Source organism: Dendrobium catenatum, unplaced genomic scaffold, assembly GCF_001605985.2.
Source record: "Dendrobium catenatum unplaced genomic scaffold, ASM160598v2 fragScaff_scaffold_536, whole genome shotgun sequence".
Taxonomy (NCBI): Eukaryota; Viridiplantae; Streptophyta; class Magnoliopsida; order Asparagales; family Orchidaceae; genus Dendrobium; species Dendrobium catenatum.
The window spans coordinates 443238-466617 of NW_021318998.1; the positions used below are offsets into that span (position 1 = coordinate 443238).

At 35.9% G+C, this 23380-nt stretch overlaps 2 protein-coding genes and 1 long non-coding RNA gene across 6 annotated transcripts; all 3 read right to left on the reverse strand.

Moving 5' to 3' along the window:
* Nucleotides 1-420: 420 nt before the first annotated feature.
* On the reverse strand, nt 421-10638 carry LOC110109332 (LRR receptor kinase SERK2). Of its 3 annotated transcripts, XM_020840349.2 has the most exons (11): nt 10393-10638; nt 9577-9667; nt 7064-7196; nt 6825-6896; nt 6484-6627; nt 6148-6213; nt 5931-6001; nt 5661-5801; nt 4378-4719; nt 3648-4033; nt 421-862 (listed from the first exon to the last, which is right to left on the reverse strand). In XM_020840349.2, exons 2-11 carry the CDS (start codon nt 9650-9652, stop codon nt 608-610), a joined length of 1686 nt encoding a protein of 561 aa, XP_020696008.1. In that variant the 5' UTR covers nt 9653-9667; nt 10393-10638; the 3' UTR covers nt 421-607. The 3 variants fall into 3 exon arrangements, with proteins under 3 accessions (XP_020696008.1, XP_020696009.1, XP_028550488.1); XM_020840350.2 differs by lacking the exon at nt 9577-9667 and having other exon boundaries at nt 10393-10637; XM_028694655.1 differs by lacking the exons at nt 7064-7196; nt 9577-9667.
* Nucleotides 10639-16299: 5661 nt separating this feature from the next.
* Nucleotides 16300-16833, reverse strand: LOC114579578. Its single transcript, XR_003700646.1, has 2 exons — nt 16493-16833; nt 16300-16398 (listed from the first exon to the last, which is right to left on the reverse strand). It is a non-coding gene; the product is annotated as an uncharacterized LOC114579578 (long non-coding RNA).
* A 135-nt stretch (nt 16834-16968) lies between these two features.
* On the reverse strand, nt 16969-23372 carry LOC110109336. Of its 2 annotated transcripts, none has more exons than XM_020840356.2 (4): nt 22433-23372; nt 20813-20945; nt 18918-20732; nt 16969-17669 (listed from the first exon to the last, which is right to left on the reverse strand). In XM_020840356.2, exons 1-4 carry the CDS (start codon nt 23251-23253, stop codon nt 17310-17312), a joined length of 3129 nt encoding a protein of 1042 aa, XP_020696015.2. In that variant the 5' UTR covers nt 23254-23372; the 3' UTR covers nt 16969-17309. The 2 variants fall into 2 exon arrangements, with proteins under 2 accessions (XP_020696015.2, XP_020696016.2); XM_020840357.2 differs by having other exon boundaries at nt 18918-20725; nt 20809-20945.
* Between the last annotated feature and the right edge of the window lie 8 nt (nt 23373-23380).

The window sequence follows — 23380 nt, forward strand, 5'->3', positions numbered from 1 at the left end:
AATGTCAAAATAAGTTTTAACAAATGTTTTGAAGCTAGTAATCTCATATCTAATATCATTCTAGGTTTAGGGTGTAAACATATAATATTGATTAGTAGCCTTCAATGACAACCGCTGACTAGCCAAAAATAGAGACGTAAATATTACATCAAAACTTTGCCACATAACAATCACTTGCAAACGAGAATCGTCAGAGAAGAAGAAGGCGCCAAGTATAGGATGGATCGAGCGAAAGGTTGCTTATATGAATTAAGACATCTTTTCAAAATTTAAGAGCATTTTAGTCTAAAGGGAACTTTCACGCATATGTTCCTCAAAAATAAAATAATGACATATTTCTTCTATTTTGAGAGGCATCACGGGGTCTATAAACTCAAATACACATCGAACTTAACATTCTCATTTTTAGCATACTCAGTGTGGCTATCAATAACTTTTTGCTAAACAATACTCGGGTTCATACAAAACCATCTATAATCTTGATTATAAATTTATAAAATTTATCTTTTTAAGTCATCATGATATCGTTTATCACATAATATCCTACTCTTCTATATAATACACTCAAAGCAATTAAATTTATCATACTTAGTATCAACTTATCTTATTATTGGCTTTCATGATCCTTGCACTTGCCAGCTCTAGCAACTACAAGCTCCTGCCATTCTTCCCATTTCTCTGCTAGCATTTCTCCTTCCAACATCTGGAGCACTTTGGACATTGAAGGTCGCACCTTGGGTGATGTTTGTGTGCAGAGAAGAGCAACCCTTATCATCATCTCCACTTCCTCATGATTGTAGTTTTGTCTCAGGTTTCTGTCCACTATGGAATTAAGATGGTTTTCCCTCTCCATTCTTCTCACCTAAAAGTGTCAAAAGGATTTAACATTATTTTTTGGTAGAAAACTTTGAATTGAAGAACACAATTTACAATCATCATAAATGCAGCAAAAATAGAGATGAAGGGGGGCAGACTTCTTATGGTCAAATTTTGTAGGAATTGAATAGAAATACATTGAAGCTTATTAATTCCTAAACTGAATCAGTAACAACTCAGAAACAATACTTATATTCATACAATACTATCATCCAGATTACAATTTTATAAAATTTATCATTTGAGTCATCATGATATTATCATATAATAACCTTCAAATACTTCTCTGTTTTAACCGCCAATTTTAATTCTATAAGTTATATATCCTACTCTTCTATATAATAGATTCGAAGTATTTAAATTTATCATACTATCAATTTATTTTATTATTGGCTTTCAATTTTCATGATCCAAAGTATATGATCAGGTAATCTGGCATTGATGAATTTGTAACAATTTCGAATAGGGAGTAAACATGTCAATTCATTTAACTTCAACGAAGATGCACAAACATTTATTTGTTGCAAAATTGCCAAAATAAAGTGTTTTACAGCCTCAAGCTCATGCACTCGCCAGCTCTTGCTACTACAAGCTCCTGCCACTCTTCCCATTTCTTTGCTAGTTTTTCTTCTTCCAACGCCTTAGCACTTCCATGGGTTTAAGTTTGGCTATAGTAAAAAAAGAATGCCTCTTTTTCAAAGCATTGGATCCAATTTTGTTGTGGGTGACAATTTGACCCAAGAAGCCAGTTTAGATAGATAGATAGCATAAGGAAAGGAGGAGAGTGAGTAAGGAGAAGAGTTTTGGAATCCACTATGCTCTTTGAATAGTGGAAATAACATAAAAATATCTCAAACATGTCTTTTCACCCCTTCTTTGTAGGGTTGGAAATGCTACACTTACAGAAATAATAAATAATATATGATTTGACTATTGCAGACATGTAAATAGGTCTCTAAGGCTACACATGGACTACCATCTTTGTGTAACTCTGGGAAGTGGCTACCTCCTGTTTGCTCAAGAAAAATGGTGCTTTGGCATGAATCCCGCTTTGCAAACTTAGGTTTTCATTCTCCTTATGGTAGGTTATTGTTAACCAGATTTCTCCTAAAGATTGTATCAGGGTTTAGTTAGATCTGAGCCCTTACTTCTTATGAACGCAAGCCCTCATAGTTAATTACTCATTTTATTATGTAAGAGAGAACTCTCGATTAAGGATGAAAAGTTTTAGGTGTTTTAGTCTTGTTTGTTGGGGGATGGAGGTAGACCTGATCAAGATCCCATGATTGTGTCATCCAGGGAATATCATAGGTTTCAATCTACTAACACTAGCAATCATTATTTTAGTGTCAAGAGAATCTGATTAGCAGCCATACATTGCCTCCTCTCAGGGATCCTGAATAAACTGAAGTAGTTAGATGTAAGTTGGAAATATATTGTGGTTTGGGGTTTACATCTTTTAGAATACCTAACAATTGATTTAGTTTGGGGCTTATGACTTAATTTAAAAGTTGTCCAGTTGTTTGAATTTGTTAAGGGCTTACGGTCTCCATTGGAAGTTAACCGTTGGCTTAGTTTAGGATAGGGCTTACAACTTCGTTTAGAAGTTTTCAACTTACACAACTCACTCTTCATCAACATCGACCGTCCATTCAAAGCACTCTCAACTTACCCTTGATCTCCATTCTATTTACTAGCCATGCTACTATCAAAAAATTATAAATAGACCACCCATTCCTCATGAAAATGAGACTGAAAGCAAAAAAGAGAAGGAAGAGAGAGAGAGAGAGAAGACTAGAGGTCTCTTGCCAGCAGACTCTTTCACCACCGCCGTACTTCCGCCTGACCACCAATTGTAGCTGAACTTCTATCCGGTCACCGACAAACGTCGGATTTCCGATCGGCCACCGGTTGACGCTAGACTTCTGCCCGATCTTCGATTGATGCCGAACTTTCACCCTGTCACCGATTGGCGCAGGACTTCTACTCGGTCTCCGACTAACGCCGGACTTCCAACCGATCAACAATTGACGCCAGACTTTTGCCCGGTCTTCGACTGATGTCGGACTTCCAACCGGTCAACGATTGACACCATATTTCTGCCCGACCACCGATTGATTCTGGACTTTCGCACGATCGCCAACTGATGCCAGATGTCCACCCGACCATCGAACGGTGCCAAATTTCTGTCTGATCTCCACTCGTCATTAGATTTCAACCCTACGGTTGATTGTTGTAATTTGATCATCCTCAATAGGACGGATCAATAATTTGTAATCTATTCAAACACTAGTGGAACTATTTCAACTTGGCGTGGCCCTGTAGTTTTTTCCTTTTCCAGGGTTTTCAACGTAAAAATTATGGTGTTTTTTTTCCCTGTTTATGTGTAGGATATCAGTATAACGCTGAGAAGAAAAATTCGAACTCTATCACCTCGTATATTCTTAGCCCGCAACAATCCTATTAATGTACTTTCCAAGGAAATTATTATCCCTCATGTCTCTAGTTCTTAACAAGTGGCAAATATTTTTATCAAGGCACTAGAACACCAACTTTTTCTTGTCTAGAACACCAACTTCCGTTGCATATTAACTGTAGACTCCTAATAATGAAAGTAGATTATGATAGTTGTTGCACTGCACGCCTGTAAATATGTTATAGTTTAAGAACTACAAATGTTTTGTCAAAACACACTCTCTAAATCTTACTACGTTGACAGTCCAGCGATTTCAAAATTAAAATACTGCTTTGTAAAAGTTGATTAATCTTACATGATCAAGCAGAAGCAAGTCATCTCTTCCTTCAAAGCATATAGCACTTTGTCCAGTGACCAGCTCAAGAAGCATGATGCCATAACCAAAAACATCAGTCTTCTCGGATGCCCTGCCTGTGGCTATATATTCAGGCGCTATGTGACCTTGAGTTCCACGAATCTGAGTAGTTACAGATGTTTTCTTCATATCCACCAGCTTTGCCAAGCCAAAGTCTCCAACTACAGCCTCAAAGTTCTCATCAAGAAGCACATTCGCGGCTTTGACATCACGATGGATGATCTTCGGATTGCAACTCTCATGAAGATATGACAGAGCTCGAGCGGTTCCAAGAGCCACCCGTTTTCTCGTCGACCAATCTAAAACTGGATCTTCGGGCTTCAGCTCTGCATTGAATATATGAGCATTGAGCTTTAATCACGTAAACATAAAACAAGATGGATCATTTTGTTGCAAAAAACAAACTAAACCTATAATTAGCTTACTCCAGGCTGTGAGAAAAGGAACTGCAATATAAACACATATATACATGCTGCATAAAAAGTTAATATTATTGGTAAAATATCTAGCAAATACATATTGAACTCTGTTCACTAGAAAATTGAAATGTACAAGTTACTTGCCTTAGAAAGATTTGGGAATTAATTAAAAAAAATGATGCAAATACATATTTAGCTTATTACAAGTACTACAAAACTATCAGGAAAATATATCACTTTAAGATATGTACCTCTTAAATGATAATCAACACTTAAATTGGGCATAAATGGATAAACTAAGAGCCTTTCTGAGGCTGTTGTACAAAAGCCAATCAACCTCAAAAGATTTTGATGCACAGCTATGCTTATCATCTCAAGCTCGTGCAGGTAGGAAGATTCATTAAATGAACTCAGACCATCTTTCAATCTCTTTACTGCAATATTCATGTTGCCCTGAAGCACTCCTTTATAAACTTTTCCATAACCTCCCTGTCCCACAACATTTTTCTCGGCAAAATTCTCGGTTGCTTGTTGTAATTCTTGCCATGTAAATCTTTTCAATTTATCTAATGCTATTAATCGATAATCTTCTCCTGAAAATTCAAATGAAAAAAAAAGGACATCAGAATTTTGTACAGAATATCAAGACATGGTAACTTGAGCTTTCTAGTAGGTTGGTTCCCGAAGTTCAACAATGTTATCAGAGCTAAAGATCTCTAATTCTAGTTAAAGTAGGCACACCAAGCCATTGTTCAATCATATGGTTAAATTTAAAAACTTAATTTTTGTCTCATTTAAATGTTGGAAAACAGGTGAAATCTAATTTAAACATGGAGAAAAAAGGAAGAAAAAAATAGAAAGAAAATAAGTGCATAAAAACACAATATATTTATATAGGTTCACCCAATTAATGGCTACATCATATTCTTGAGATTAAATAATTCATTCTGATTTAATTGCGAATAAAATCAACTCTAATTTATCAGGTATGCCTCCTTTTGATAAAGAAAAGTTTAAGACGACTGAAACATAATAAAATTCCCAAAACACGACTAAGCGTGCAATTTGCATAGCGACTAATGCTTTGTTTGGGATGACTTTCTTATTGCTTCTTAAAGTAACTTTTAAGTATAAAAATTAAAATTTTTGTACTAGAAAGCTTCTTTAAGAAACAGTAAGAAAGTTGTCCCAAACCAAGCCTAAGTCTACATGGGACTTCTTTGTGGGCAAACATTAGGTTCCAACACTTGACATTTAAAACGCTCATTTCCAAGTTGATTTGTTACTAGTGCTTAAGAGCAAGACCGAGAAATTCGATTTATTTTGCACAAAATCCCAATATCTAGCATGTTGTGATGCCAAAACTAAAGGTTTTAAAAAAGAGGAAGAAAGAGGCACTTCATTGTTTATCCAAGTTTTTTTTTCTATTTTTTATTAAAAAATTTATCCAAGTATACAAATGCATAAAGGAAATTATCTGGATCTGAATGTAAAGATTGAGCATCCAGTCTAACATAGAAGTGAGAAAAAGGACCTGGAACATCAACAAAAACTTCATGTTTGCGAGATTTTCTTCTAGTCATACAGAGAAGGCAAACAATTCCAGTAAGAAGGAAGCTAACTGCTCCTCCAATACTTCCCAGAATCAACCTAGTCTTAAAATTATGTGATCTTCCTGCATCCAGAAGAAAGAATTTAGCTATTTTCCTTCAAACCAAAAAGAAAAACATCGTCTTGGTGCTAGATCTTCATGATCAAATTCTTCTAATTTTAGTTCGAATTACCATCAAGTATAATGGGTTACCTTGATTGAGCAGAACAGAGGCACACAAGTACTGATAACCTTGGCCACAGTTTAATTTGTTGCCAGTAAAACTGCATAAAAATATCAATGATCTTAAACAGGCTGATTCTTGCACCAAAAAATTGTAGAATGGGAGAAGAGAGAGAGAGAGAGAGAGAGAGAGAGAGAGAGAGAGAGAGAGAGAGAGAGAGATAGAGAGAGAGAGAGATGAGGGTACTTGTAAGATGGAATGTTAAATAATCTTTCTGGTATTTTCCCAGTCAAATTGTTAAATGCCAACCTTCTGCCAAGCACATGCAAAAGAAAAAAAAAATCAGTTGCATGAAGAACACTTTTTTAATTGCGTGCAACTAAACAAAAAATGCATGATTACAGACGAAAAAAATTACTTGCATATCGCATAAGATAGAGATATTTGTCAAGGAATCTGGAATACTTCCATCAAAATTATTTCGACTCAAGCGCCTTAATTAAAAAAATGTTCAATAAAATATTGCTATAGCTAGTATGTTTAGTTCATTGTTCCATACTATTAAAGTTAAAGGATGCTCACAATGTTTGGAGATTTTGCAACCTGCCGAGGGAAGAAGGTATGCTTCCACTCAAACGATTATTCTCCAAATTGAGAGTTCTCAAACTTGCCAAATTTCCAAATTCAGCTGGTATTCCACCAGTAATGCTGTTGTTTCCTATGAACCTGCAGGAAATGAGATCAGTTATATTATCAGTTTTCCAAAAAAATATAAAGAACGTCACCATCAGGTTAATTTAACTGAAAATCGTTATGTGGAATTGTTGAAAAAGTATTATTTACAACAAATTTTACAAGATTTAGTAGAAAAAGACTATAAACATCTGCTTTTCAAGTAAGCTCACAAAGAGTATTACACTTACAAAGCTTCCAAATGCTTGAGTTCTCCAATTCGTGGTGACAATACCCCTGTAAATCTCATGGAAGACAGTTCCCTGCAAAAATAATAAACAGAACATAGTTATTTATTTATTTTTATTATTTTTCACCAGATTAGTGGGTTGTGCTTTGAACAAAATTGAATTCCAGTGAAGCAGGTTCAGAAATTTTAATGAACTGGTGGTTAAATTAAAATGAAAAAAAAAAAAAAAAAAAAACTTACACTCGAACTACATTACTGTTATTATCACAATTCACAGCTTCCCATGTGCATTTTTCAACGTTCTGTTGGGCCCAACTTGATAGTTGAATTTCAGAAGCATTAAGACTTAGTTTTAGAGCAAGCAATGCGTCTCCTGAATTAGAAACAAGCTTATTGGTATCTTAAAACAATAATGATAAAATAAAAATTCATGCAAACGAGTATTAATTTCAATAAAATATATTTACTAAATGGAGTTTATATCATTGTTTAGTCTCCCTTTCAAAGCAAAGCATTGTGGATTAAGAATTAAAAAAAAAGGTTATAATTGGAACAGGACCAGTGTACATTTTGGCGAAATCTCCTCGAACTTTGCATCTAATCTACTTTCAAATTTTATTATTCATATTGCATTACTTTTTTTTTTTTAATTTTTTTCGGGGGAATCTGAAGTGAATAGGAACTTCAATGTCAATGCAGGGAGGTTTTGCTTTAAAAAACCTTGGTGGGAGCTTGTGACATAGTTTTGCAGCTTTGTGAAGTTATCATCATCAACATCATTAGCATTATCCCTATGTAGGCCACCTTTATAAATCCACATTTTTCATCTATTTTTATTCAGTGTTGCAGGTGTAAAACTTTCTTTTTTGCACAATTTCTTTCCAACCTACTTTTATTCTACCCCTTTTTTCTTTCTAATCACCACGTTTTAATTTTATCAACTCAACTTTGCACATACCCAAGCTATTTAAATTTATTTTTCATTATCTTATGTTCAAAAGGGGGTATTATTAGTAGAATTCAAGTTAGAAGAATTAAAGTGGAGGAATGTATCGGGCTTGTTGTGAGATAGAAAAGTCCCTCTCAAACTTAATGGAAAATTCTTTAAGATAGTGGTGAGACCTACAATGCTTTATGGCGTAGAATGTTGGCCATTAAAAGAGAAGCATAATATTAAGTTTAGTGTTGCGGAGATGAGAATGCTCAGGTGGATGAATGGATTTACTTTTAGAGACAATACGAAACGAGCATATATGTGAAAAGTTTGGATTAGCTTCAGTGGAAGATAAGATTAGAGAGAGTTGCCTTATATGGTTTGGTCACATAAACAACGACCTTCCAATTAACCGGTTAGGAGAGTAGATGTATTAAATTCATTTATTTTAAGAAAGGTAGATGTAGACCTAAAAAGATTTGGTTAGAAAATATTAGAAATAAATTTTCTTTATTAGTTTTAAATGAGAATTCAATTCTAAACATGACACAATGGAGAAAAAATGATTCATCTAGCCAATCCCAAGTAGTGGGATAAAGGCTTAATGTTGTTGTTGTTGTTGCTGCATTTTATGTTCAAAAAATGCTACTATCACTGCCCATCTAATACAATCAATTCTTAGTCTATTTATATTAGTTTGATCATACATAAATTTTAACATTCTCATTTTTTATCACACTAAAATTATCTAAAACCTACTTCTTTTTCAATAAATACTAGGATCTACATAGCATATTGGTAGAAATGCAGGTTTCAATTTGTTTTTATTGCAAAATACTCCTAAAGCATTTTTTTAAAAATTGCAGCACTTGGACATTTAAAAAAAAAATAGTGATTGATAAAATAAGAAGATTAATATGTTATGACAAGAATGAAGCAAAATGCATGAAACTAATAACATGAACATGAAAATGGGTGCGAAACACCTTAGGTTTAGGGAAGTAGAACTCTTAAATATCAAGGTATCTTTTAATGTAATAGTTAGAGTCATGTTGAAAACTCCAATGTTTAATATGCTCATAGTAGAACACTCATGGCATGGGTGACCTCTTTAGGAGTTGCAACAAGAGAACAAAATTATGAGGCTTGTTATGCCAAATATGAAAAAAATGACAATCACAAATGGTATCAAGGTGATACAATGAGGGAAAGATGGGACCTAAGTGATATGTATGACAAAGTACAAGAACATGGGAACAAGCTCTTAAACGCATTTGAAACAAATTATTTCATGGTGGGATCCATCTCTTAGAACTTGTAGGGGAACCTCTAAAATCCTATTTGTAAAATGTGTCATTTTAGATCATGTGTAAGATCACCAATGAAGATATCAGTTACTTACGTTGGGTAGATAATGAGACCAACAAATACAAGGAAACATAAATCTTAAATATTGATGTGTTATTTATTGAACAATTGGAGTTTCAAAAGAAAGTTCAATGTTAGTTGTGCTCAATCTTGGGAAGTTCCTTAAAAGAGATAAAACTGTGAGCCCTATTGACTTAAGTTAGATAATTTCTCGATGAATGAAAGCTTGGAGTATTACAAGATGAATGTTTTGTTTCCACACCCAAATAGGGTCAACAACATCTGAATAGATTTACAACTAATGTATGGATAATAAAGAAACACCAAATACTCATGATTTGAAAATCTCACAATAAAAATTTCATGAAGGTGCACATTACATTCATGCCGGCATGCATTCAAATTTAAACATAGAAACATAAATATAAAGTTGATAATAAAATATCAGCACCTTCATTGTCAGCTTCGGTAGTATGATGCAAAGAAGTTAACACAAAGATCAAGCTGAAAAGCTTTAGACCGTTCATTTTCTGTTTTGAAGCCTGACAAAAAAAAAAAACTAGAAAATCACCTACATATGCACGTTGTGGTGATCATTCCATAAATGCCAAAGAGGAAATGAAAGAAAACAAACAAAAATGACTGCAAGAATGAGACTAAACCTGCTTACAGATAAAATGAATAGAATATGGTACTAGGCTCCATTCTAATCGAATTTAGACTGGCACAGGGTTTACTCTCACTTCAGAATAGCAAAACAAGACTGATTAAACCATATCAGCTACTTTCTTAAGAAAATTTCCAGATTTCCTAACTGCTCCAAATACAAAAAAAAAATTCTTGCTTGGCCCTATTAGATATGAACACTTAATCCATATTCAATACAACATTTCTTAGCAAATCTAGTGGAACTTAAGAAGCAAGAAGCATATATGACTAAGCTACTTTCACCTGTAAATCTTAGCTTCAATCACTAGAGATTCAGTAAACAAATATAGTTCCTTTAAGCAAGCTGCATCATATATATGCCAAACAGCTAAGTCTAAAAATCAGTAGAATGGTTCAAATTACCAAAAATTACAACATAAGTATTAGGAACACATAACTCACACACACACAAAGGAAGAGAGAGAAAGAGAGATGGTGCATCGCAATACATGGGCTAAATGACATCGATTTCCTCTACAACTGAGTGAGAGAAGCTTTCTATAATACCTGTGTGGCTCTCTGTTCAGAGAGAGAGAGAGAGAGAGAGAGGTGGATTTACCTCAATACATGGGCTTAAAGGATCGATTTGCACTAGAACTGAATGAGGAGAGCCTTCTGTAATACCTCTGTGGCTCGCTGTTCAGAGAGAGAGAGAGAACAGATGACTGAAGGCGAGTCAATCAGCTATTACTATTAAAAGCAAGCGTCCGTACGTGCAAGTGCGCAGCCGAAGCGACCCAATGACTTACAAGCCGTCGAGCTAGCGCGTGCAACCCCGTTGGTTGACGGGAAGGAATTCCTTCCGGTGAGGCTCACGTTCCAGAACTTTTATCAGGTCAGGACACCTGACTTAGCTCTAGATCTGAACGTCAATAAAATATTGTCACGTAATCTTATTTTTTACTGTGCGGCCCGACGACCCGATCCAGACAGGAACCCGGTATTGCTATGTTCGTGTATTGCAAGGTATTGCTCGGTATTGCTAAGTATTGCTTGGCAATAATAAAAAATACCGTTCTTTCAATACCAATACCGAGGAATACCGAGCAATACCTACCAATACCGAGCAATACCTAGCAAAACCGAGGTATTGCTCGGTATTGGTTTTGACATAATGGTATTTCTTGTTACCGAGCAATACCTAGCAATACATTGGTATGCACAAATCAGCTAATACATAACAATACTGGGTTTCGGTTCGGGACGGGTAGTCGGGACGCGCGGTAAAGAATAAGAGCACGTGGCGACGTTTTATTGGTGTCCGGATATGGAGCTACGTCAGGTGTCCTGACCTAATAAAAGTTCCACGTTCGAAGAGAAAATTATTAGGTCTGGTCACCTCTTAAAGAGATACATTCGGATTTCTCTCTGTCTAAGATTAAAGCGCAGTTAAAATGTAATTGCTATAGTAACTGTGCTTTGGCTGAGTTTTTACAGTAGACAGAGAGAAATCATGATGTATCTCTCTATCAGATAACATGACATAATAATTTTCATGTTTGAAGCCCTGACCTTCCAAAAAAAAAAAACTTATAAGTCGTGCACTAAAAAAGGATCCATCAATCTAACTTACAAAATATTTTACTCATTTTAACATAATTTTAATCTGAATTTCCACTCAAGTTAAACACTTTACTCAGTTGCTTAGCTTGGTTGGTCCTCCAACCAGTGCTCTATTTCTCTCGAGCGGCAGCATTGTAAAGACCATTTTTCCTCTCAGGTTCGTCCAGACGAAGTTGTATCGTCCGGGACGATCGGTACAGGTTGTGAAGAAAATTTCTGGTTAAATGGTTCGTCCCAGGACAAAACCTGGATCGTCTGGACGAAATTCGTCCAGAACCTAAATCGTCCCGGGACGAAGTTGCGATCGTCCGGGACGATCCGTTTGGATATATATAGGAATGAGATCTTTTTGGAAAAAGAAAGGACGTCCAAGAGAGAGAAAAAAGAAGGAAAAGAGGATTTTTTGGCGACTCCGGTCCGTTTTCGTCCGTTGCTGTAGTTAGGGAAGTTGACCGACTCGAGATAAGACACATCCCGCCTTTCTCAATTTTCAGAAACGTGGATTTTGACGACTTTACTGTTCCGGATTTTGTTTCCGTTAGCGAATTTCGTGTGTTATTTTCTACTGCTTCAAGTTTTACAACATAACTTTTGGTATGTTTTTCAGATGATAATTGTGCACGTTTTGAGTATTTTCTGGAAGATTTTTACCGGATATTTTTGGATTCCGCGGTGTTTTAATTGAATTGCAAATTATCAGGATGTTGAAAAATGTTATGTCAGTACAGTAAAAGTCTTATAATGTTGTTGTGGATATTCTGTGGTAATTTGGTAAATTTCTGAATCTGTGAGTTTTATGTAAATTCCGTATACTGCCGTTATGCCGCTGATTTTTCGTATGAATTCTGATTTTTCTGAATTGATACATTGAATGAATTGAATTGTTTGTATGCTATCAGAAGGGAGTTATAAGGGGCCAAGATCCTTTGAGATTCTGTCTGTGTCAGGGAAATCTGAAAAGAGCTATGAAATCTAAAAATAAGTTATGTTCCGGAATTCCGAATATCTGTTCTGTTCTGTTCTGGTGCTATAAGCACAAAGGGAGGCATAAGGGATCAGAATCCGTTGAGATTCTGTCAGTGTCTGGGAAGGGAGGAATAAGGGGCCAGAATCCGTTGAGATTCTGTCAGGGTCAGGGAATCTAATGTTTGATATCTGATAATCTGTTCTGTGACTTATCTGGTCTGTTTTATGAATTATCCGATATATGATTTCTGATTTATGTACGATTATGGTTATTCCGTACGATTCTGTCTGCTCTGTGACATGAAAGCTTTATGATATCTGTTATGAACTCTGATTTGAAATGATTTCAGTTTCCGTATCCGATGTTTGATTTCCGATTGAGCTGTTATCTGTTCTGTCTGTTATACGATTCCGGTACGATTGTTCGAATTCTGTACGGATACTTTTCTGATATGTTTTCTGATGCGAGTTTCTGATTATTTTGATTGGTGATTGATGTCTTGCTGAGCTGTTAGCTCATCCTAATTTTCTGCGTGGTTTTCAGGTTCTGGGAAAGGGAAGGAGGTCTTGGACTAGACGTTCTGAGTCTGATCTGTGATCAGGTACTTGATACTTTTGATTTTTGTGCAGTCATGACTTTTCTGTTCTGTTCTTTCTGTCTGAAGCCATGGACTATATTGTATATGATTATTTTGAGGAAAGAAAAGATAGATGAACCGTTATGCATTTGGATGTTTATAGTAGCTCTGTATTTTTCTGACTGTTTAATACTTGGAAGAAAGTCTGAAACAAATTCCAAAGCTAGATCTTGGATTTTCGACAGTTGTGTCGCGGCCAGATGCGAGCGGGATCCGTCCCGATCGGGTTGGGTCGTGACAGGCATCTCTTAAGCGGGGTTCAACCAAGTGCGGGTCAGGAGGTTTCTGGGGAGGGTGCATCTTCCAGGTCAGTCGAGGATTAGTCACGCCACCAAATCTTTTCGAGGGTGGCAGCGGGTGAATAGCCTGTTCCCAAAAAAAAAAAGAAAAAAAAAAACTTTGATTGATTTGACTTGTTTCAATTCAGTTCAAAAATAATAACCCAAAATTATTTAGCAAATAACTAATACATTAAGCTCATTTCTCAACAAATGTTTGCTCTATGTCTATTTTATAAGAACATTTCATTAATCCAATACTATTCACTAATTTTTGTTTATTCTTCCATATTCAATTTAATGATGAATTATTTAGATTTTATTTACGACAGTTTTTTTATTACTTTCTAAAATAGATTTTTAGTACAAAAATTTTATGAATTAGAAATTTTTATATTAGAAAGTTGCTTTAGAAAGCTGTTCGAAACGAAGTCTAAGATTTCACTAGGGACAACTTTCTCACTGCTTCTTAAAACAACATTTTAGTACAAAAATTTAGTTTTTGTACTAAAAATTGCTTTAAGAAGCAATAAAAAAGATGTCCCAAACAAAGCCTAAGAGTTTGTTTAAGATGACTTTCTTGCTGTTTTCAAAAATATTTTTCTAATATAAAATTTCCAAAATTTTGTTTTAGAAATTTATTTCTAAAAGAAGTAAGAAAAACAGTCTCTAACAAAAGCCTGAGTAAATAAGAAGTAACTACTGGTTATTTATATTTTAAATACAGGATCATAGCTCTAGTTTTTTCTTTTTAATAAAAATCTAAGCATTTCTCATTTCTGTTCAATTTCATAATTAAACTATTCTCGAATTCTATTTATTTCGGTTTAAGTCTGTTCCAAATATGTTTTGATTTGAAATCACATAAGAATGTGCCTAACCTCATTTATTGAAGAAAAAAGTCAAATAAAGCGACCCTTTAGTTTCACTAAGGGGCTGTTTGGTATGCAGAATTAGGAGAGTAAAGTATTTAATTTACATGCATTTTATAAATTACGTCGTTTGGTTGGGTTTGAGCGGAAGGAAAGTAATTCCTCGGAAGCATAACCGGTGTATTGCGACGGGTAGTTAGCGTGACTTCAAAACCCGCTCAAATTGAGCGGGTTACAAAACCTCTCGAGTAAAATACTACGAATCAGCTTCGCACGAGAGAGGAGAAAACTCGCAGAAGAGCAATGCCTTCCTTTCCAGATCGTCAATTTACCCTCACGGATCTTCAATTTAACAGCACCTATAAGTTCTTCCCTTATACTCCAATATTTGTGGGCCTAGAAGAGTAAGACTCCGTTTGGGGGAGCTTTTGGCTATTCTTTTTTGCTGCTTTCATAAAAATTTTTATGTTAAAAAATTGCTTTTGAAAGTCATAAAAAAGCTATGTCAAACGAAATATTAATCAGCTCTATTATTAGCCAATTTAAATGGTAATGATGTATTTTGAAACTGCTGCACTATCTGCATTACATTTGTTTGAATAGATTCTTAATCAAACTTGCACTTTTCTTACATATTAAGGAAAATTAACGGTGAAGATTTCGGGCTCGTTTTATTAAGTTTATTTTCTCCTTTTCCATTTGAATAAGCTTTAATCAGTTTGTAGTAACTGTTTGGAAGAAAAAATTAACCGTAATCAATTTTTATAAAACCACGTTTTTTGAGTGGTTACAAAATCTTTTCCCTGTCTGCTTATTCGTTCAAAAAACACAGTTTCACTCATGAAATGTCGGAATTAGCCCTCCACGTTCTCACGTCGACAACGAAACGTTCGTCTTCTTCAAATGGCAAGACAAAAAAACTATCGTCGTTTTTTTTAGCTCTTTCATCCGGACTCCCGAACAAGACAGGCTGATGCCCATCGAATCTGGAATCACGCTCAATTCATAATAAAAAGCCCTAACAAGGCAGTCTGCCCCCGATCGATTCAGGAAACCGAACCATCCATTTCGGCATTTTCCGCGTAACCTCCTAGCTGCAAGCGAATTTCCTACCTCTTGCTCCTTCGTTGTTGCTCGACTTCGCTCCTTCAACGACGTTCAAATTTTTCTCACGGAACTTTAGGTTTATCGGAAGCAACGACGGTAGATTGCTCGCTCTGCAAGGTAACTTTCTTTAATACTATTCTATTTACATATTTAACATCTAAAACTTTAATATTACATAAATATCACCCATAGTTCATTTTCATACAAAATATGAGTGGTAGAAATAAAATATATGAGTGGTAGGAAAAAAATATAAGTGGTATATTTGATATTAAAATAATATAAGGTGGTATGAATGTAATATTAAAGTTTTAAGTGTTAGATATGTAAATATGATGTTATAAAATGGTATGTATGTAAATTTCCCTAATAAAAATTACGAGTAATTTTATAAATACGGTATGATATTTATAACAAAAAATATCATATTTTTTATTATAAATAATAATTATAATCCTTTTTTGCAAATTAAATATTATTTGAGTTAATATATTCACGATTTTCCTGTAAGCCCCTAATGCTTTTTTTCCCTTTTTAAATAAAAGATTCAAGACTGTATAAACGTTGCAGCATTATACATTTGTTAGTTATTCCTGTAATTGCAATATGAATTTTGTCGAGTAATAAGTCTTTATTAATTTATTTCAGAAAATCTAAGGCTTCGGTATGGACAGCTTTCGTACTACTTCCTAAAACAACTTTCTAATATAAAATCTTCTAATTCAAGAAATTTTTGTTCTAGAAAGTTATTTTAGAAAGCAGCCAAAAACAGTCACAAATGAAGCCTTAGACTTCAGCTTCGTTTGGGACGGCTTTCTTACTGCTTCTTAAAGCGGCTTTCTAGTACAAAAATTTTAATTTTTGTAATAAAAAATAATTTTAAAAAGCAAGAAGAAAGCCGTCCCAAACGAAGCCTTCATTTGGGACAGCTTTTTACTGTTTTGTAAAGCTACTTTTTAATTTAAAAATCTTTTGAAAATAGGAAAAATATAGTTGTGTAAAACTATCCCAAATGAAACCTAAATTAAAAATTACACACATATAATAAATCCTCCAAATATTTATTGCTTCAACTGCCCATCATAAAAAAATTCAGAAATAACAAAAAAATAAAAAATCAAATAATCTCAAACACCTCCCCCTGTCAAAAAAAAAAAAAACCTTTCATTGGAAATAAATTTCAAGGTCTCTTATAATCAATAAATAATAAATACAAGATGAGATGAGAGATTCACAAATGAGAATGTTGATTGAAGAGAGCCCTTCTCATCATCATGTGCTGTCATGAACCATCCAAAACAAAATGCTTCAGAAAAATCACCTGTTACCTGCTTCTTTTCTCTTTCTTTTTTGCATAAGAAATAGAACATCAGAAAAATTTTGAATAATGTTGACGTTATGGTTTATGGAGAGAAATAACGTTTAGCTATAAAACAATTAAGCCAGATTTGCACTAAGGACACTGATAGCAAACATGAACCACCACATTAAGGTCATGTTAGTTGCTGGGGTTTGACAAACAGCTTAGGCTTCGTTTGTGACGGCTTCTTTATTGTTTCTTGAAACAATTTTCTAATTCAAAAGCTAACTTTATACTAAAAAGTTATTTTAAGAAACAGTAAGAAAGGGGTCCCAAACGAAGCCTAAAACATGTATAGAGAAGTTAACTGGTTTAGAAATTCTCTTACAAGAGAAAAAAAAGAAAAAAAACTTTCACTAAAATTATAGAAATTCTCTTCGAACAGAAAAAATATTTTCATCACAATATGAGCTTGTGGAGAGATGGATGAAATCATTAAAACTTCTAATATGATTTACAGAATTCAGAACCATCTAACCAATGCAGATAGGCGATATGTATAGTGCTTACCAAGAAGATTTCAGGTGAATTCAGCATGACTCTCTCTCTAAAATGAAGCATTTCCAAGCTTCAGTTTTGTTGCAATTTACAGGTTCAGAAGTATCAGATCATGAGAAAGATTTTCATAAATCAGCAAGCTTCAAGCAGGAAATCATCACCAGACTGTAAATGTCCATCTCATTTATAGTACTTCATGGCCCAGAGAATTTTGCCTTGCAAGACGTGCAAATGAAGCCGAGGGTTTCTGCACGAGGTTCATCATTGTCATGTTCGTGTGTAAACTCTGCACTGCACCACACACAGACACATGTGAAGCTGTTCGTGTTGTCCATGTTACCCAAAGATATGTTCCATCCAAGCTGAAAAGAAGAGCAATTCTGATCTTCCAGTTCAGAAGAATAACCCAACGATATGGATGGCTCAACTACAGTTCTAGAATCTTGACCAGTAAAGAGGGCAAAATCAGAAGGTTCAATACTACCCAGCCGCAACTCCTCGAAAGCTTGTAAGTTTTCATTCTTTTGGTTAATTTCGCCGAGCTCGCCCCCACACTGCCAAGGATTTGAAATAGATGCAGAATTATGAATTGGCAATTTTTTTGGGTTTTTGTGTGCGAGTGTGTTTGTTAGTGTGAATATAGACAAGCAGATGGCAAACATGTGGTTTAGATTTCTTGTAAAAATCATTGCTTAGCTTATACAAAAAAAAAAATCATCATTCCATGATGCATTCATCTTTGTCATCTTTGACAAAGATCATACCATCTTCACTTCAATGCCACTATTCAAAACCCACGGGTTTCACATTTCAAAAATTCAACACTAATCTCCCTTAAAACAGCACCAAACATCCCCCTTAAATAGGAAAAAGGAAACCAAACAACATCTGACAAGTGCCACCCAAGCATCTAATCAAAACAGGGAAAAAACCCAAAGAACAAGGCATGGCCAACCCAGGAACAGAGCATCCAAGCAACCCAACAACTAGCCCAGGAACCAAACAGCCAGAAAACCCAACAGACACCAAGGGAAATGCACGGCCAGCCTAGGAATCGAGGAGCCAAGCATCCCAACAGCCAAGAAAGCCATCAGTCGAGACCTCCAAACACCAAGCAGCCAAGGATAAATGGGTCAAGCCCAATAGAAGAAAAAACAGCCCACCAATAAATGCCCGAAGAATTAAATTGAAATTTTTTTGCCTACATCAGTTTAGTAAAAAGATTATTTTTGAAATGCAAATCAGTCTTCATCTTCAGGAATCCTAGGCCTAAATGTAGTGGAAGGTTAAAGCATTCAAGGAGAGACAATATCCTTGAACAAAAACGTGACTTGCCTATTCTCTTCTTTTGATTTCCTCATTTCCCACTCTCTTTCATCTCTTTCCTCTTAAGTTATTTACAAGGTAGTTTCTCTTATATACATGAAATTTCAATTGTTTGAATGACTTTCATAACATTTAAACCTTTATTATTAATTTATATTAAAAAGTCCTTTTTCCGATAAAATGGGTTTTTAAACTTTTTTTTTTTAATTTAAGTAGAAAGACTAATAGCATGCTTTCCCACAATTTATATGTTTGCTGCACGGTTTATTGCATATAAATCTACATTGCAAGCTATTCTAGACCATAGAATATCCTGTATCAACTTGATTGCATTTCTAAAATCAGTTGGAAATAGCAAATAACTAATTATTTCATTTTTTTAGTTGATGAAGTAGTAACTCTGTACTTGCATGAATATAGGTAACACTTCACTGTTGCTTTCTTCAACTATATAGACAATGTCTAAACAGTATTACCTGGTCAGGTAGCATATCAAGGACAGGAAGAACATTGGCCGATCTCAACCAAGATGAATTAGACAAACTGATATGAACGGATTTACTTTCTGCATCATTTTCAATCAACTCATTGGCAGCATTCCCTTCATTCGCTGAGTTGCTCCCACCAAAAAAAAACTCCAGCTCGTTAATAGGCTTAGCAATTTCTTGAAGATCACATTCATTTATGTCGGTACCGAAGGGACAATCTGTATTTGCACCAATATCCCGTATCAGTTCACTACTGAAAGAAGTGAAAGTAGAGCCATTCTGAAGTGTACCAGGCATGCTATTCTCCAAAACAGCATCTTTTTCAAAAAGCTGATGAAGATATTCATTAGCATCTTGCCCTTCTCTTGGTTTATAATTACATTCATTGTTTGGCTGATTGCCAGACAAGGAGAACGAATGATTTTCAATTTCCACCAAGAGCTTATCATTATAATTTTCAAATTCAGAAGTCAAATTGCCAGTAGGATTTATTCCATTATGCTTATCCTTGGTCTTCACATCCATATCCATAAGAGACAGAGATAAGTCATAGCAAGTATTGTTATCTGCATCCATATAGTCACTTGTACACACAGAATTATGGGCTGTGTAATTGATTGAATTGCAGTCACTTTTCTCAAGAACTTCAACTTTACTTGGGATTAAAGGGAGACCGCTGTCATTAATAGTTTCACGAACGATATTATCAGCATCCAATGCAGCCAAAGATAAACCATCAAAAGTTTTACCAATAGATGGAAAATTAAGCGCCTCATCAGCATTACAAGATGCAGCACCTAAATTTGCCAGATCTGGAGAAGCTGCATCTTTAGTCTTGCTAACAGAGGAATGAATATCTATTTCGTTATTCAAATTGCAAAGTGCATCATCTAAGTCAGTTGGAACTGGGGACACATTGAAAGACTGGGAAATGGTGGAAGAAAACGGAGTAACATCTGTTGCTTTACGATTTTCTGCAAGTGGATGAGGGGAGAATAAAGGCACAGCATCTGAGGATGTATTAAGTCTTGCTTCTTCAAAGCTTTTTTCATCATGAATAGGACTGGTATTATTGCAAACCATGACACAATCACTAACCTCACTATCGATAGGTTTGATGGGAGATGATTCTTTAGTTGTCATGGGAGAGCAGTCGTGAGGGGTAGCATTCAAATCACTGGCAGAAGGGAATGTGCTATCTGCGCAACCATTACATTTACTTTCTGTGGCAATCCCTTCTTCGATAATCCCTTTTAAATGACCACCATCAGTAGATTTGGCAGTGGAAATTTCAGCTTGGTCTCCCGCGGCCTGCGGACTATTCTGCGGTTTTATGCATTGAATGGTATGACTAGCATCAGTTTTCATGGTAGAAACGTCCTTATCAGATGAGGTATATGGCACCACAGCCCAAGAAGAATGATCTGTGATTTTCCTTGCACTACTTTCATCAACTAATGCCTCTGCCGTTATCCCTTGGTATCTAACATGAGCGCCGATATGACCATTATAGCGGTGTCTCTCGCTAAAAGTCTTATGGCAAAATTGACACTCAAACTTCCCATCTCTTAGGATCACACCATCAACAATTGCTTTACCAAGCTTGCGTCTTTTGGCCCTCCTCTGTTGGGATGATAAAAACTGCTGCTTCCCATTATCACAAGAAATATAGGAAATTGGAGTAGCATTATAGCAACTAGTGCCTTCTGGTTGTTTCTCTTGGTTACCAGAAACATGTGAAGTAGGTGTAGGAGAAGAGAAACTAGAGCTTCCATTGGAACTTTGATGAATTTGACCTGCATTCTATTGCATATTTCTTATATAGAATGAAGAGGAAGTAGCATAAATTTCAAAAAGAAAATAGAGCTTTCAAAAATACCTACAGATTCATGAAGTACTTTGTCAAACTGAGGGGCATTATTATCATCTTGATCATAAATTGGTGGCATCGCACCTTGAAGAGAGAGTATATATGAAGAAACCTCTTTGCAAGACAAGAATTGGTGCCCATTTGGACTAAAAGGTGAAGAAGAAAAAAAATCATGACTAATCAAAAGATAATCTAACAACAGTATACAACAATATACAAAACTTGCCCAACATTTTGCACAAGAAAACATATCAGATGTTGGAATTAAGAGACACTGAATGAGGAACAAATTATGAATGTAAATCGTATTCATAATATGATAATTAAAGAGTCTACAACCAAGTACAAACATCATAAGATAATAAATGACAAGCAGAGAGTAAACGAAGCTAAGGGATGACGGTGTTAAAGCAAATAATAAACAATTAACAAGTGAAAATAAGCTTATATCAGATTACTATAGCCCATGCCAGGGAGGGAACAAATGGCCATTTGCTATGGTTAATCAAATGTTGTGACAAAAAAAGTGCAAGTTAGATGGACTACTACACAGAAGATTTACAAGAAATTAGGAACATAAATGTAATTAAGACCATGTTTATATATCATTTTCTTGCTTTTACAACCCACAAAGAAGACACGTAAGGCAAGGTTGCAACAACCTGTATAAAATGAGAGCGATGCTCCCTGCACATGCATAAGTTGTGTGAGCTCAATTGGTCCGACAAGCACCGCGTGGCAGAATGGAAAATGTAATAAGTATTGAATACCAAGTTAGAAATGCAAACAAAGATTATTTACAAGAATCAAATCATTAACCATCCAACTATCCGTGGAAATAAAACTCTCACTTGAAACCATGAATGATTTATCACTTCAATGCCGGAGTGCGTGAGGCATAATGAGACATTGTTGCTTTATTAAACCATCTTCAGTTTTTCTTAATAGAATATTGATTATATTATTTAATTATTTCCTTGATTAGCACCATTAAATTTGTATAGGAAGGTATTTAAGCATTTCAAACTGTCATTACCGGGTCTAAGCTCAAATAAGAAAGATTAAAAATTAAATGTTTGGCAAGCCTATGACATTCCAGGAAATGATGCACCAAGATCTTACAATATTCCAGTCAAGAACTTTTCCTATCAAATGACTCTTTGTGAAGCTATAATATAAAAATTTCCTTAAACCCTTTAACATGCACCATCATTTTTTATGCTTGATGCATCTGAAGCTATAAATAATTCAACTATAACACAATTTAACCTTAATGATATGTGCTCATGTATTCTCCTTGCTTGAGCAAAAATGATTACATTTCAAGTCATCCAAGAACAAAATTTAACAACCATGTAAATAAAATCTTCACTATGGGTGACAAATCCAAAGCAACTCAAGCAAGGAATAATGTACGATAGTCAGCTTCATTTGGAAATGAAATTATTGTTGCAAAACTGTTAAAGCAAAACTGTAAGACCACCATTATGTAGAAGAACCTTGTCTTGCCAATACCGTAGAATCAAGCGCACAAACGAAAGAGGACACATTTCTTACGGGGAGATGAACGTCTCATATATTTCCCAGAACATCAAAATGTTAACAAACTAATAAAAGATATAAATCAGCAAACCTAACATATCTCCGGCAATCCAACCACGCAACGCCCTCCTTCCTTTTGAGTCCCAGCAGGAGCTTCCAAGACCTTGGTAGCACGTCCCCGAACAGAGAAGCATCCACAAACCTCCTCCTCTTCCTCCTACTCCCCCATTGCCCCTCCACACCTGAAAGAAACCCGAGTAGATGCTCCTCCGTCTTCAATCCCAGTGTCCTCCTTCGCAGCTCCTCTCCAAAAGGATCCTCCATCTGACCCAGTGCCACCAAATCAACAGCCACACCCTTCGAATTCAAGGTTTCCCGATCATGGTCCTCCGCAAGAATCAAAGCCTTCTGCGCTTCCTCTGCTGCGGCAAGAATGTTCTCCCACCCGTCATTGTTTTCGTTCGTGCAGACGGTTGACACGGCTTTGTTTAGGGTTAGGGTTTGGGATGATGGGTCCTCGCGAGAGAAAAGTTGGCGAAGGTAAGACGCAATGAGAAGATTCTCACGGAAATCGGGATCCTTTGGATTGTCTTCAGATGCTGGAGGTGCAGATGCGGAGGGGGTAGCGGCGGCAGCGGTGTGCAGGGGTATGGAGCGAGGTCGGCCGCGACGGCGGGGAAGGGAGGGAGGAAGGGATGGGGAGTCTGCCTTGGGAGGGGCGAGGCGCAGACGGGAGTAGGTTTGTTTGCGGCTTCCAGCACTCTCGTTGAAGACGGAACGATCGATTTTGGGTACTACGACGTCGTCGCAACGACGAAGATCGAAGGCATTGGGAGACGAGAGCGCGAGCGTGGCAAGCTCTGACTGGGAAAGGAAGCGCAGATCGACGACTGGAATTAGCTCCGCCACCATGCCGGCGTAACTCTATCGACGAGGAGGGAAGGAAAGCGGTGGCTGGAACTCGAAGGTGGATCGCTGTGAGTTGGATCCGCGCTGACTTCGGTCCGCTGGTCGAACCGGAAAATTTAAGCATCCGTTT